The 17,459-nt window shown below is 36.2% G+C and overlaps 1 protein-coding gene across 1 annotated transcript in view; it reads right to left on the reverse strand.

Annotated features, from left to right (window-relative positions):
- Positions 1-17,459, reverse strand: part of LOC149289279 (dystrophin-like) — an 874,963-nt gene that overhangs the window by 182,582 nt on the left and 674,922 nt on the right. Inside the window, 1 exon segment of the mRNA XM_089490922.1 lies at positions 14,496-14,642. Within this exon segment, the coding sequence (XP_089347048.1) occupies positions 14,496-14,642 (147 nt within the window).

Consider the following 17,459-nt stretch of genomic DNA (forward strand, 5'->3'; position numbering starts at 1 on the left):
CCTCAAAGGTCTCAATTGTTTCCAGTTTGCTAGTGTTTTGAAATAAATTATGCAGCTAGACAGGCTAGGTGTTGAAAGCCTATAATTATAGTTAATAGGGAAACAACCCCAGAAACTTCACAGTGCGGTATGTTCTTAATACTCTAAAAACCTCTGCGATGAGTTATTCATACCCAAGAGTTACATGATCAACCCATCACTGACGAAGAGATGGGAATGGGGCACTCATACATTTTCTTGTGGTCAGAAGAGTTGAAAATGGTTGATATGGTTTCCCCCTTCATGCCATGGCCAACAAATTAAATGTAAATGGAATTCAACAAGGTCTGAAGTACCCTTCAGCTGTATGAAAAGTACTCCAAGGGGTACATATAACACAGACGGAGAAATGTATGAGAAACATCTACAGGTATAGCAGATCATCATACCACCCACAGGATTTAGTGGACAAGCTAAACACTATGATCAGACTAATTTAACCCTATCATGCTTCCTCACATTCTTGTTTCATTTATTTATTTTGCTCATTAGATTTTTTGCCTTTTAACCAGAAGGTTGTTTTATTATACGTTGCAAAGGCTAGACTCTGCGCAGTGCATTCAAAAAGATGGTTAAGTGATTGCATGGTGGGAAACAACCACATGTTTACAAGAACGAATGCACTTTTAATGTAAATTAAGTAAGAACGAGTGAGCTTCAAATAAACATTAAGCAGTACAAAATTGCTAGCATCTTTAGGGAACTTTTCTTTTAAAATAACCTTATTCACTTTAAGCAATTATAAGTAAATTTACACAGCTTGCAAGAACCATTTAAAATTACATGTGGGTGTATTGTCTGTTTTATTTCCAAGATTTTTTTTGATTTTTTTTTTGTGTATTTCTCAAGAAAAGCAGTGCTAGGATGTGTCAGAGACAATTTAGAATCGTACAGGATCATATCAATCAACAAGACTGGAAATGAATTAACTATTATCTTTTGGAAAAGTCCAAAGCTGTATACCGACAGCACCAACCATGGCTGTAAATTATAAACACTCATAAATTACTAATGAAAACACATATCATGTACCAGGTACTGCTCGATTTAAACTGACGGTTATATTATAGATGAGGGTTCTATTAAAACCTGTGTAACTTCATATTTTTCTTGATGAAAAAACACTGATGAAAATAACTAATTTTCTGGTCTGCACAATAGTCCCTGAAACCCTGCATTATAACACAGAGTCGCTGCCATTCACAACAGCTGTCAAATAGAATTATTTTCTAGAACATTGGTATGCAGAGAGGAAAAAGATTTTTTTTTTTAAATTATTTTTAAAAGGATAATCCAGCCATCATATGCACTTTAAGGACCTTCAGCCAGCTCCAGGACTCCCTTCCACAGGAGTTCCAGCGACACCATCCACTTGCGTGAGCAGAAAGCACGACCCTTTATTTCAAAGGAAGCACATTGCTTCTACTGAACAGCTGCTTTAGTCAGTCAAAAGTGGAGTGAAAACTAGGACACAGTAGGATTTTCAATCCACTCCGTTCTGAAGCTGCAGCTTCTCCTAAAAGTACGCAACTTTTCTACCAGTAAAGAATGCATTTTAAAGTACTTTAATATGAGTTCTTCGTCGGTGAGGTTGCCTGGGTCAGCTAACTGTTCCTTTAGAGTGGTCAATCATATAAAATATGTTATTGTTAAAAAAGAAAAAACATTTTTTTGAGTATTTTACACTCTTTGTAACACAAGCACAATGAGACTCCATTTTCCTTTTCTTTGGGATCATAACATAGTGAATACTTTATATTTGCTATCGACCTTTGATATAATCAAGAAACTCATTATTTTGTGGAAAGAGCACCCAATGTTCCATAATGTGTCAATCATTTCTTTAGTTAAATTCCAAGGTTAAACAAAACTGTTGAAAAAGTTAATCTTCTGTAAATTGCATAAAAAGATCAATTGATGAGATTTTAGTTTTCTGAAAAAATATTTCTAATGATATTCAATGTTTTTCCTATATTGACAAAGAGGGGAATATTAGTCACCAAAAACGAACAAACTACCAATGGTGGTAGAGGTACGTGCACTGTACATATATAAACACCAAAACCTATTGCAAGGAGAGCACGTAAGGAAAAAAGGTATATAAAAAGTAAATCTTTATTAGACACTATGATTCAAATACATATAAAAAAATATATAATATAAAAGCATCTCGGCACCAAGACACAAATAGGAAGGTACATATGAACAGAGGCACAAGACTACAGGAACTAGGATGGAAATACGTATGTATATGAAGGCACAAATAGGAAACACATGGATGACCAAAGCGATAAAGACGAAGCTCATTGCAGCGAAACGTACGTTGGGGTTGGTACGTTTGGATTTGGCACCATTCATTACCAGGCTTTCTGCTGTTTTCAGCCTTTCTTCTAGGTTTGGTTAGTAGCTTTTGAGCACCGATGTACCATTGTTGTATGTTATTTCATTTGTTCCTTTTTACTTTATCGCTTTGGTCATCCTTGTTTCTCTTATTTCTGCCTTCATATACATACGTATTTCCATCCTAGTTCCTGTAGTCTTGTGCCTCTGTTCATATGTACCTTCCTATATGTGTCTTGGTGCCGAGATGCTTTTATATTATATATTTTTTTATATGTAGTTGAATCATAGTGTCTAATAAAGATTTACTTTGTATATACCCTTTTTTCTTACGTGCTCTCCTTGCAATAGGTTTTGGTGTTTAAAGAGGGGAATATGGAACGTCTTCCATACGTTGTTCTGTAACACATTCTGTGCTTAGTTGACTAGGCCTAGGGCGTCAGTCCCCTTGCCGCAAAACCATGGGGAGGGGCAGATGGCGCTCTTAGGTGATCAGATCCTCCAATGTGTTCCTGCTAAATGCATTTACGTGCAGAAGACACATGCACAAGACCCATATTAAATAGAAGCTAAAAGTTCAGACGCTAAAGTTGACTTTTTTCTAACTTGGTCCAGTATTGTAACATCACAAGGAGACCAATAGGCAATATTTTCCATATAAGCCACAGTGGCTAGATAACGTACATGTACGATGCTGTCTAGGATAACCTCAAGGAGAGATGTTTTGCCTTATTAAATACATTTTTTTTTTAAATATATATATATTTTATAATGATATTACATTAGATGGTTTAAAAGCACAATCTGTTTTTATCATATATATTCCACAGACATTCAAGTTTTCACACCAATTAACTGTGTTTAGTAAACCACAAAGCACTGGCATAAAGATTGGTGGTCAAATAAGTAGGCAGATGTTTCGCTCATAAACCATTTTATGCACGGTAATTAGAGGACTGGAAACAGTAAATGTGTCAATCTCATGCAATTTAAATTTAAAGCATTTACCTAAATTGCTAAATGATCGGTATTTGTGCTAATATGCCCCTAAATGTTCTGGCAACCAAAGTCTTCTATATACATCATCTATGTAAACTTGGGTAAGCGAAACCTGGCTACTTAATTACAAGAGCCTGCCAATCACACTTAAGTGTGCCAGTGTTTGTTGTGACTTTGTCGTATTTACGCTTAATTACTGACTTTAATTATTATGCCGTCAGGAGTTTTGTCTTTTTCTGCAGCTGGTATTTTTATTTTGTTATGGAGATAATTTATGATGAGTCTATCACTTTACCCCAAAGATATTAACAGAGACAGAAACACACACTGAAATTAACATCGACATGTTAATGCCACTTATAGCAGTCCTAGAAATGTTTTTATGCCTCACATAGGAGAAGCATTTCTTGTAGTCCCCAAAATGGTTTCTCACTGGATCAACAAGCTAAAACCAATTTTACCCCTGTATATTCTTTGCTAACAAAAAAAATCACCTAGCCCATATTTAAAGGCATTTATTGAATTTGATAGCACAACATCTGGGATATTTAGTGATCTTTATTGTTCTTACTGTAAAGAACTCATTTCATTGGGTGACCTCTTGGTCTTTGTACAGTCCTATTAATGAACAGGTCATCAGAATGCATCTAGTATTGTCTCCATACTTCCGTTACTCCTTTGCGTTATACCCAAGTGCATATTATACTCAATCTTACAGTAGTTTGTGTTATTTCATTATTATGTATCTAGGAGATATCTCAAGCAAGCCAGCACTGGAGCTGGGTAAAGGTCAGTATCCCACGCGTGTGGATTGATAAGCATGAGATCCATTCAGCCAGATGGCAATTTTCCATAGGGGCATATCCATTGAGGAAAAACCGTAATTTAAAAAGGAAGCTTTGCTATTACATGCATTAAAGAGCATATGATGGCTGGGGTGTCCTTTTAAAGTGAGAGTTGCCAAAAGAGAGGAAAAATTGTGCGTTCCTTTTTTCAAACAATTTCAAAGCATAAGTGTAATGTATTACTATACCTTCAGAAGTTTGCAAGTGAGAGAATAATTGTAGTTGGGTACAAGGTAGGTAGACCTTGGCAGAAATCAGTCCCTATGTAATAGCTCAATTAATCCCACATCTATAAATAAAACTGAAATCAAGAACATAACGCATAATCATTTTCTGAGGATGAATCTATTAGCGCAGGCATATTTGGCGGCTTTATGTTTCTCTACTTAAAGTCTACTTTTTTTCGGAACTTTCGGATTACAGGGTTTTTATTTATTTTTCGCTCCTGGTACACTGAAAACACAAACCAATTAAATCGCAAAATATATGTAGAGCCATTTAATTAAATGCCTACTTCAGTTTACAAATGTTGTTAATGAAGCTGCTATCTAAAATTAAATCATACCAAAAAACACTTTAAACATTACAATTTACATTTGTTTATTTTGAGAAAGATAATTATATTGTTCCTGGAAAAAAAGATGTTTCCTATATCATTTACAGCTTTAAAGCCTAAATAACAATGTCTTTAAAATATGAACACTTTAATAAAGCATGTAGATTTTTGTGTTAATTTGGGACATTCTTTAGCAATTACGAGCTGTCAATTAAATACAATGTGCAACGTTTTGGAAATATGTTCATTATGTTTGGTTCTTCTTAGTAGCACAGCGCAACTGTATTTATTAAAACTACATACACCAGGGCCTTAACTGCCATGGGGAAAAAAAGGGGCAGCTGCCCCAAGGCCTGCAAGGTGAGGGGCATGCTTAAGGTGCCCATTGGTAATTACCCTGCTCCCCCCCTACAGAAGCCAACATGACGTCAACACAGGCTGAGATCTTCGATGTTGCCCCAGGTGCCAAAAGCCCTAGTTAAGGCTCTGATCTAAACACCACAACAAAAAAAAAATGTACTACTAAGAATTTCTGAATATCTCAGAATGTCATACTAATGAAAATAAGGTAGAGTCTACTACTGAAAGGAAAAAAAAAATGCAACTGTCGTTTTTCTAAAGAAATGGTGAGAACTTCCATCCTACAAAAAAATACATCAAAGGCTTGTGTAAGGAGATTTCAGAAGAGCTTATTACACCTAAAGCTATGAAAATCAAACACAAGCGTCTTTTAAGACTAGATGAAAGTAGGTTTCTTGTCCTCCATAGAGAAGGGATCTTAACTAAGGGCAGTTACAGTTTTTAATGCACTCCCTATTGAGATGGTACTAGCAGCTACAAAATATGTTAAGTAAAAAAGTACTTGCGTTTTCACAAAATAAAGGATTAATGCGCATTTTACAGAGGTCAGAAAGGATTTTCTTGTTTTCCAACGGGATTTAAGCATAAGCATTTCTAAGGACTTGTACCGAAGCCGTAAACCACAAGATAATTGAGAAGAAAATGCATACTGAAGTCTTTTCTTTCAATTTATCTAGATAATTGTGAAAGCTGCAAGCAATATTATACGTAAACACTGTTAAAAAAAAAAAAAGGAGAACTCACAAATCAATATACTTATCCCCATTGACTAGTTTTATTTGTAATTCCTTTTTAGCACCTGACTTATATATATATATCTATATATATATAGAGAGAGAGATCATTAATTATCTTGTTAAATAAATTAGTGTTATTAATCTGGACGCTCCACATTCAGGTAATTGTTTAATGAATAGCAAGGAAATATTGGAAATGTGTCCTGGGTAACCTGGTACCCTAAGAATGCACATTTGTTCTGGACAAGGAATATGGTTCATACCCGACAATCATTTGGGGCTGTTTATTGAGAAAGCACAGGTAAAATGAAGGAAAAATAGATGACAATTGTAGCATCAGCATTTAATGTATTAATCCAGAGAGAGAGGTGAGACTAGACCTTGTTGACCCAAAAGGGACAGATGCCCCTTGGGCCCCTTAACAGGCGCCTCCATCTGGAGGTCTAATGGCACAGACCTCTCTGAGAGTGCTTTTTGCTTTGAGGCCTCATCATTTGCTGGTGCCCTGGTATATGAAGGAAGCAGTTGTGGAGAGGTCAGTGGCAAAGACCTCCATCTTGCAGTCAAGCACAGGGTGCCACTTTGGAAAGCTTGCCCAGGCACTATCAGGTATAAAGATGGCCCTGCCAATGACCTCTATTCAGAAGGACAGCCATGAACACAGTGGCACCTCAGCATGTTCCTCTGTAGTGTAAATTCGCCAGCTAGGAAGATACCAGCGACCCATTGAGCAACAGGCTCGTTTCACAAAGGAGGGGCTGCTCCATCTCTAGACTTTACATCCCAAGGTCTAAGCCAGAATATGTCACTGTACAACAGTGATGTCATAAATACATGTCTTGTACTTCCTGATTATATTATGGAAGGGGTAATGATCTTTCACGTTATATAAGTACAAATCTATTGCAAGCAAGGAAACATACCGTATGCAAATGAATACAAGGCCATTAATTAATAAAAAAAAAAACAAGTATCTACGATAAAGCCTGGGGAGAATATCTATTTAATTGTTATGGAAATAAAAGTGTTGCTAATATAATTAGTTCCTCTAAGTGTGTGAAGGGCACAATCTGATATGATTATAGTTGAAGGGTCTCCCAGCCGTGCCAGTTAACATTATTTTCCTTTGCATCACTCCTATCTTGATAGACCTTTGGTAGGAAATAGAAAAATTCTTAATTATGAATACATTAGGTAAATTAGTAACAAGAGAAAGATATGCAATTAAGGGATTGTTAATTGAAACAGGAAACACAGCTGTATATATCACTTCAAGATGAATCACATCAGTAATGACGCAGATGTTTTGGAAATGTAATTATTTGTACAGGGCATGCATTGCTGCTGTTACCCAGTCCAATCCTGTATTGTGCGGCTGAAATGATTGCAGAATCCACCACTAGCAGGGAAAGTATCTAAAGCATGACAAATTACCCTCTGTGTTATGTGAATTAATGCTGTGTCAATACATGCTATTTCATCCTCCGGATTTCAAGCAATGCAAATAGAAAATGAATGGAAAACATCTGCTAGGAAATGTTACAAGCTCCTTGAAAAGAAAGCCCTCTGTCTGTGTATCAAGGCCTAGACAAAAGTGCAGCCTAGGACGCAGCACACTCGAATATAAGGTCCTCGATAAAAGTTAAAGGGATAGTCCCACCCAAATTATGTATATAATTTATAATATATATTTATATATATATAAAATAAACTGATTCACAGTTGCTTCTTAGGCTCTTACTGTGTATCATATAGGATTAAAATGTAGATGTAGGCTCCGGTGGGAGACAACAAAAACTTGGTCACAATTGTCTCCCGAGCAACAAGCATCAAACTTTTCCTAAAACAGCAGCGGGAGAAAGAAAATGGCATTACTGTGCCATAAAATCTCTCCGCCTGCCAGCTCAGCTCTATAACCTACAATAATGTGCTTTACCCTCATCAATAATAGGTGTTATTTGACCAGACTGTCTTGCAAGGAAGACACTAGGTTGCAAATTTTGCTAATCAAAGGAGCTTTACTTTCATCGTTCCGCTATACTGTTGCATTTTATAGTAGACTATAAAAAAACAAAAAAAATAAAACACAATACTGAGGCTTTAACTTTTTAAACTGCTGTGGACAGCTGCGGACCGATTTCCGTTACAGCTGCAGGAACGATAAGGTCAAAATGGCCCTTGTGGAGATTATGGCATTTCTAGCCTGTTAAAAAAGCTTTGGAAATGATGCATGGTCCAGTCTCCCAAACAATAACAGAATCTGCTTTCGTTCTCAAAGAAGTGGAGCATTGAAAGGTCATTATTACTGCGTAAATGCAATAGCAGTTATAGCTATGGCTAGGCCAGGACTAGGGCAACCACCACTTACATATATATGCCATGGGATATAACTATATGCTTTAGGTATAAGGTATTCTCAACACATTTTCACTTTTAACATAATTTTTTTCCAGTCAAAAGAGTCTGATGGAGGGTAAATTAAAAGGTTGGGGAGCAGGGCATCCAACCAACTGACCAAGTTCAATGCCTTGGTGTCACACTTGACGCTGCTCTCTCCTTCATCCCTCACATACCAAATCCTGCCCTCTTCACTTGAAAGACATCCCCCAAATTTGCCCATTCCTCATACACAAAACCACCAAAATACTAATTCACTCCCTTGTGATATCCCTTCTGGATTAGTGCAACTCCCTACTAACTGGTCTCCCACCTTTGACCAGTTGAATCCGTCCTCAACACTACAGCTCTGTCACCGTTCCTCATCTGCTCATCTCACTATGTTAATGACTCCACTGGCTCCCCAAACCCTGAATCAAATTCAAAATACTGACCCTGACCTACAGAGCCCTTAACAACTCCGCACACCCTTTTATTTTGTTGCATTACAGTTCTCATGTATAGTTGAAATGTTCTTAACATATACAAACCTTGTTTTTCCATGTACAACATAAAATAATAAAGTTTTAAAAAGCAAATGTAGTTTATTACTTACTAAATAAGCTTTACTATTTCAAGCATGATATTTTTATATACACTGCATTTCATGTTCCCAGTGTAACAAAATCATTTCAAATTTGTAAAACTACTCCACTCGTTCATTTTTTTTTTATTTTTTATGAAAATTTCCTTTTTTTCCTGTTTTTTTCATGGCTTCCGGAAATTTTACATCTCTATCTCAGCCAATCTCCTAATCAAGCCATCTGAACAACCAACAAACTCTACAGTTCTGACTCGACCAACTCTTCCTCTCCCACTGCTTCACCTCGCTTCAACCACAACTAGATTGTAAATTTGCAAGAGCAGGGCCCTATTCTCCTTTTGTACCAATTTACTATTGTTCATGACTTTAAAGAATTTTACTGAGAAATCTGCTGGCGCTATATAAATAAATGTAACGTAACCATGTGTTCTGTAAGGGGCCCCAAAATATCTGATGGCGGCCCTGTTGGGGCATTAACAAGTTAAAAAATCAGGAACTTAAACTTAATTTAAAGATAAGCAGTCTAGATGGGCCAAATGGTACTCATCTATTGTCAAATTTGATGTCCATATATTTGAAAAGTATATTGATATAAATATAGATCCTTAAAAATGGTAAACAAACATATTAGGGGAATTGGAAATTAGTATACAATGGATTACACTGCTACGCATTAATTTAGATGGTCATTATGAATCCATTCTTAGCTTCCATTGATTAGAATCTGTAGACTAAACAGCAAAGAGCCTTAGCTTGTTTCAGTATTCTCCTCTCGCATTCCTCCTATGCAAAAAATATTATCTGTGAAGTGTGTTTATTTTTTATCGCCATTGGTTAGCAGGGCAGAGTTTTGCATAGAAGTGATAAAATTGGCAAGGTCATTTAAGCGTTCATACGGCAATAACTCATTGTTTTATCTAAACTGATATCTCAACCAGGTATTCTTTACAGTCTGAGGTTTCAGTGACACAGCAGGTAATAAATATACTGCCAAGGACAATACGAAGACATGTGAGGACAAAACAGATTTAACTATTGGGTAGTTCCGGGATTATAATTCTTTGCGAGTGACGGCCCGATGTGAAACGCAATATAATGCTAAATTCCACGTGAGCATGATAGATTTGGAGGATTTTAGTGTTATGTGCTTACCTATCATTTTTCTTGCAGTAAGTACCAAAACATGAAATATATATGTATATATATATATTTTTAAATCACAATCAGAAATAGCACAAGAGAAACCTAAAAGTGATTGAAGGCTGGCTGGCTTGCAGCAGCACCTTGTCTTCGTTTGTGATTAATGGAAGTGCTTTCGATGGAAGGATTATTCTTCCATAAAGGAGAGAAAAGAGAACTTACTACTTTTACATGATCTTACTTTAAGTAAGAAGGATAACCTATCCCAAACAACATGGTGAAAAGCACCAAAAAGTAACAATATGCTGTCCTATTGTAAAATCACCAAATCATCATTTCCTGACATATGAATATTTTGACCTTTTTATTTGAGCATATGTAAATTGTATTAATCTTCTGTCCATGAAATAATTACTGCTGAATTAACTTAATTACAGTCGCAGGTGATGCGCACAGATAATTGCACTTGATGATGACCTAGAGGTTTCACCAGCCACAGCCTAATTATTATATATGTATACATTATAAATGCATTCAAACATATATATATACCGTATTTGCTCGATTATAAGACAAGGTTTTTTTCAGAGCAAATGCTCTGAAAAATACCCCTTGTCTTATAATCGGGGTCGTCTTATAATCAGACCTCAAATAGGTCTGACTATGAGATGACTAAGATCCAGATCCCCCGCAGCTGCAGGGGACCTGGATCCTCCTGTCTCCCCCGGCCCCACTTACCGGTACTTCTGAGTCCCCGGTGTGTAGCTGGGGCTGTCTGATCTCTGACAGTCGGGGAAGGTCTGCGCGATGGACGCAGACAACCCCCGCTGCTAGCCACGCCTCCTTCCGGCTGCAACGTAAGTGCGCGGGATCTACACGGTCCCCCGGCTACATGACATGGAAGTCAGAAGCACCGGTAAGCACAGGTATGGTTAAGGAAAAGAAACCAATGCACAAATTAACATTGAAATGGAATGCTGACATCCCATGATATCCCTTACTCTAATTAAAGGTGTTCAAATATAAATCACCGCACTTTTTTCATCTTGCTTCTTAAATGGCTGGTTTGCTCTATAATAATTATAATAACTCTACAGAGAAGCTATGTTCTAAACAATGTCTAGCATTGGAGTCTTGTCTGTTAAAACATTGCAGGTAGAGTATTGGAAGCATTTTTCAACTTCCTGGCTGTAGGGGTTTAAAAGTATATTCTGCAGATAAAGTTCTGGCTATTTCTTTAGTTGATGCCAGAGCTGGAAAACAGAAATCTGAAAAACTTCAAATGATATATTAAATAAAAATAATAAGAGCACAAGTAAAAGATGGCATCTAGTGCAGGTTTTATTCCAAAATGACATCCATTTTTAAAAGCATATAGAATGCTGCACACAATCCTTATGATTACTAGATACCATTAGAATAAGCCCCCGCAAACAGTCCAGCATATATATACACAATATCTGTCAATCACCAGCACTTTGTAGAGTGTTTATACCAGATCAATATGGCATACCTTTCATGGAGCACATCGGGGTATTCACTTGTTCTTCTTTACTTTATAGGAACCTCCTATCAGGTTCATCTTTCTCTTCCCAAAGCGTTCTGACCCAAGGCTCAAGGTCAGATGATTAATCCTTGAGACATGTGAGCACCAAACAAGGTTCTGACTCTTGTTAGTCTGGTAAATAACAGTGAAAAACCTAGAAGAACCTAGAACCTTAAAGTTTTCTATCAGGTTGATAAGGTTTGGCTATACTCTGGTCCCTGATGATAGATCCACTGACTCATCTCAAAGTACTAACATTAGGCCACCAATGCTTTGTCACTTGCAATACCTTTCCAGCAACATGACCATGATGACAACATATACTTCCATTGGCTCGAGTACACAATGCTCCAGTACACAAATGGTAAATGTTATAATTCATATATACCCCAGTACCAAAGAAGATCCATTTGAAGCACAGACTGTTTTCTGTTTGATTTCTTTGCAATATCATATTATGTTCCAATCGACTTTCTAATTTTAATGGGTAATGTCAAGGATGAATAATATCCATTTCTTGTTTAAAGGTGTGAGATAGCAATGTAATTGTGACTTCTGCGAAGATAATTCTTCTCTGTGATTTTGAAATGAGATGACACAAGAATTGTAGCCAAACTCATTCACTTGTCCATGTCACCAAAAAATATATAAATCATGCAATTTAGCAGACTGATGTTCTGAAGAGGATGTTTACATTTACAAATGACAGCAAGGATTTATTCCCTTGCTATTAGCCTCAATACTTGTTTGCAGATACCCCAGGCTACATAATCTACTTTCCCACGGAAATAACAAGATAAACAAGAAGGAAAGAGGTCACAATTTTTTTTAGATTTTTGACTAGATGGGAAATACAGGTTACTTACAGACACAGCTCTTGAATTAAAATAGAAATGGTGGCCATATTGACAGAGAAAGCACATAAACACTTAGCAATGTGTAGAACTATTAGTGAGAGAAGAAGTCAGCCAAAATAAAGGATTCCTGCTAAAGTATTAATATGTGTAGTTATTTTAGAAAATTTCAGTCCTTTGACATTATGGATTATGCATATTTTACTATATTTTTCTGGTATGCTCATAAAACCGCTTTAATGCAACCAAAAAGAATAATAAATAATTTAGATCCATTAATGTTAATAAAACAAACTAATGTTATTTTTAATTGCATAAAATATTGCTACTTTATTTTCTAAATGGATTTTTTATTTATGAAGCAGCTTTACCGAATTTCCTCGTGCAGTGGGTTCACTTAGTAAGCCATTGATAATAGCAAATGGTTGCAGGTATTGTAAATTCAACAATACAGCACAATTATACCCTTAAAAAAGAGCACATATTCTAGGACAGAACTTGTCTTAAAGGGGTAGTTATAGCCTTATATGTTTCGGGGACACAAGCAGTATTTCATGCAGTAACATACTCATTCACCGTACTAGTGACAGCTGCCCACCTAAAGGCAATCAACACTTGCTGTGTGTTCTATGCATGAACCTGGGACACTGCTTGCACATGCAAAGGCGATATAAATCAGTAAGTCTTTTATTTTATTTCGTTTCGAAAAATACATATTAAAGTAAATACGGAGTGCCTTAATATCCGTTCCACTTTAGTAAGGGTGTCAGGCTCAGAAAACTGTCCCTTTTATGTGAAATGTTATTCTCATTTCCTATGAGCCAGTAAAATGTATGGAAGCCACACCTGTATAGTGACCTGGGGGCAATCAAATAGTCCGATGGAGGACAGCAGAGAAGAGATAACAGTGGGTGGGAAGGTCATTTCTGAGTCCAAAGGCTTTAACATTATGTATATAGATTTCTTGAATAGGGAGCAGGAGAATACTTTTTCGTTAAACAGTATGGGTTTTATGCTATATACAGACTTTTATAAAATAAAAAATAAAAATAAACCGCCCTTCAGCAGGTTAAATATAATACACATACAGTATATTTTTAAACAACCAGCTTTGTAGTCCTATTAGTAACTCTTCAAAGGTTGTGAATTGTTTTTATTATAACTTCCCCCTGGTGCCATTTTACCTACCCTAGGAGGTTCTGCCTAAACATACAGTAAACAGCAATGCTAATTATGAACATACTGTTTTGTAAATTAATGTGAAATGATACAGGAGTGAGTTTCAATTAGACCAATAAACTTTGTAGACATGCATAAAATAATATAATAAATATGATAATAAAAAAAAGAGAGAATAAAAAGTACTTGGGAATAAACTATACAACTATTATGGTTTTTAGAGGCACGATAAATTGTTTTAAACATAGTTACATATTACAATTTTATTTTGAAAGCTAGTTTGCCTTAACTAAAAATATAATGGAATTCATGTGAAAGGCTGTTTATGTAGGAGGCTGAGGTAGAGCTTGTTATGTGTCACAGGCATATAATCAGCACTGGTAGTGTTTGGGGGCTAGCAAATTGATTTGGGAGAGGTATCACATCAAATACTTTATGGATACAGATGTAGATACTTATTCATGGCAAACAGTTTACTCTGTTTTTCCATACTTTTTCTCCTTTTCTTTTGTGAACATTAAAATCCACCCTTTTATTTTATTGATTTGCTAAGGCAAATGTGCATGAATGGGAGCAGATCAGTAAAGAGGGTCTACTAGATCGCCTTCCTAGGAGCCAACTCCCCATCTAGCATAGACCATTGTAAAGTCACTATATATCCCGGCAATGTCTACATTAATCCGATGAAGGTGATGTATCATCAGTTTATATATCTTTATATATACAGGCACAACACCAACTTAAAAAATACAATGGAATGTTAGATATGATGCCACGTGTTACAATTAATGTTAACATTTTTATATATTTGAAATATAACACCATGTCTAATATCCACATACCACTGCTCAAATAAACTACATTGAACAAGAAAACCCAAGTATCTGATATTTGAATATAATAAAATGTATTTCAGTTACCTGCAAAAGATTCCACCTTGTATTCAATTCATTCACACGACTTAAATTGTAAGGTGACAGGCTGATATCTGTTCCAGTGAATCGATGTGCAAGATCATTGACTTGGTTTACATTGTTTTTTATTGGTGCAATTTCTGCTTGGAAGGCCTAAGGGGCAAAAAAAAAGCAGACTTGTTTATGCAAATTAAGAAAAAAAAGAAATAAATCAATATAAATGTGTTCAGAAATACACGAGTTCCTGGAATCTGCAATCTAGAGTGAATGGTCAATGAAGAGTTTCATAATACCTGTTGTAAATTGGTTCCTTTGTGATTGGGATCACTATTTGCTATGTTGAAGACAAAACCTTCTAAACTTATATTTTTGACAGATTTAAATAATAGTAATTACAATGTCAGCAAATTACATCCTGTAAAGGACACTGGCTTTATAAATGAGTACAGGGTCAAAACACAATTATATTGGGATCACAAACAAAGTGGGTGAAAGTAATTTTTTAATGGTTTTATTCCTACAAAATAATCTTCTCAAACCCACTCTGAATTCCCAGTCCACCTATAACCAAAGCCCCCAAAACAATATAAAAATAACAGCCTCACTTCCAGTCTTATGGTAATGGTAAGGCAGGGAGAGTGGGAGTTTTAATATTGTGATTGCTGTGATCATGATCATGCAACAGCGCTACTGGTTTCAATGGGACAGACACCACAAAGCAGTCAGTAGCAGCATGCGTACAGAAGCATGTCACTCACTTAATAGTATAACTTCCATGACATCATGATTGAGTTAATGTGATCACCCCAACAAATGAAGACTTTAAACATTACTATCGATGCAAAAAGGGTTAAACAAGCAAGAGCAATGTTTACTGCAAGAGTTAACTGTAGTCAATGTCTTTTTGAAGAGTGAGCTACATGCGTGTCTGAAGAAGTATGTCATATTCTGTTGTAATTTGCTAGAATTCTCAAAGGCTTTTATCATTAATTTTATCTTGCTGCCAGTCATACTATTCTAGGTTATGCTGGCAAGCTCAACAAGATGCAATGCTAATTATGAACTTACTGTTTTGTAAATGAATGTCAAACGATGCAGGAGTGAAGTGCAATTAGAGCTTCCATTTGAGACGAAGCAATCAATAACAGTTGTTAAACAAACACAGACACAGGGACATTGACGACTAAGGACACACTATTGTAAGATCTATTTTATACAAGAAGAGTAGAAGCAAATTAGTATTTGTATTACATTTTTCTAGTTGTTTCTTGTGCACTAAGGATGATACACTTTGATGTGCTCTGCATTTAAACAGTGACAGAGTATTATCTACTTGCTTTTGTCTTCTCCTGGAGTGACAATAGAGTAAACATGGCAGAATTACCCATAAGACAGACTAACCACTGTTTATAATAATAATTTGCAATTTTTACAGAGCTTTTTCCCTGTGAGACTCAAAGCGCTTTACCAACATATAAAAAGACATATAAATTGAGGGTTTCTGATGGGCAGATGAGCTGACTGAATGCCTGATAAAAGAGGATCTTTGGCTTTTATTTAAAGTTTGTAATAAACTCTTTGATTGAGCTGGGTAGAGCGTTTCAGAGTGTAGGGGCAGCGAGGCTAAATGCCCGGGAACCTGACTTAGTCTTTATTAGACTTGGGCATTTGTATTCGGGGGAACATGAAAACGAACACGAATGTTGCGTCTTCATTCCTCAAACTGAATAACGAACAAACAAATATAGCAGCGGATAAATGTACACGAAGACACACAACACGAATATATATATATATATATATATATATATACTAGGCTAGCCTATTAGTTAAGACAAAATCCATAAAATAGTCATAGCTAATCTCCCTGGTCTCTTCCCCCATACAAGTCACTGCCTCTAGCCTGTCTTAAATCTTCCGTAGTAGAGCAGGGGTTAATCTTCCGTAGTAGAGCAGGGGTTAATAGGGGAATCCACAAAGGAGAAAAAGCTAATATTGTTAGAAAAATATATCCCCAGCATCCCAACCTGAAAAAGACAACCTAATGGCATGAGAAAAATAAATCCTTAACACTCTACCCAATGCTCGTTTCACTGAGATGTACCTCGGCTTCATCAGGGCAGGGAATCACTAAGCGGAAAATCCGGCTTTGGCGACAGGATTTAAAGGTCTGTATGAGCGACACTATTGGTCGCTGGCAGTGGGCTCGTCTGGCATCAACCAATGAAGAGTCTGAGCAGCTGCAGCTATGTCAATGCTGTTGCTAACTGTTACAGTGTTATACTAGTGTTATATATTAGAGGGACAGCATTAGATCATTCATATAAATCGCCAGAAGCAAACCTATGAATCAAACAAATGTATAACACTGTAACAGTAAGCAGCAGCAATGACATAACTGCATTCACACTAAAGAATGAATGGGAAAGGGCAGCTGCTCTTCATTGGTTGATACCAGACGAGCCCCCTGCCTGTGACCAATAGAGTTGCTATTAAATCCTGGCGCCAAAACCAGGTTTTCGCTTAGTAAATCCCCACCCTGATGAAGCTGAGGTGCATCCCGAGCGTCGGATTACAGTGTTAGGAATCTATTTTTCTCACACTATTAGCTTTTTTCTCCCTCTTTGAAATAATTTTTATTTATAATTTAGGATAACCTTATGTACATCCGGGAATATTCTATATACATTTTAACAACATGAGAAAACATTGTAGTAGGATTTGTTAGTCAGCAGACCTACAGTATTATATATTTTTTAATCATATCCTTATTTTACATTCAGGAACTGTGAAATGGTGAGGTCATGTTCTTTAAAAATGGTGGCTAAACGTCCATAATATTTAGAAAATGTTATGAAAACAATGTTTATGGAATATTTAATAAAGATTGAATCTGACACAATATCAATAAAATATATTAGAGTTTATATCATAAATAGTATATTTATAAGACATGAAGTATCAATAAAT

This window comes from Sceloporus occidentalis, unplaced genomic scaffold, assembly GCF_023333645.1.
Source record: "Sceloporus occidentalis isolate IW3139 unplaced genomic scaffold, rSceOcc1.0.p SCAF_47, whole genome shotgun sequence".
NCBI lineage: Eukaryota > Metazoa > Chordata > Lepidosauria > Squamata > Phrynosomatidae > Sceloporus > Sceloporus occidentalis.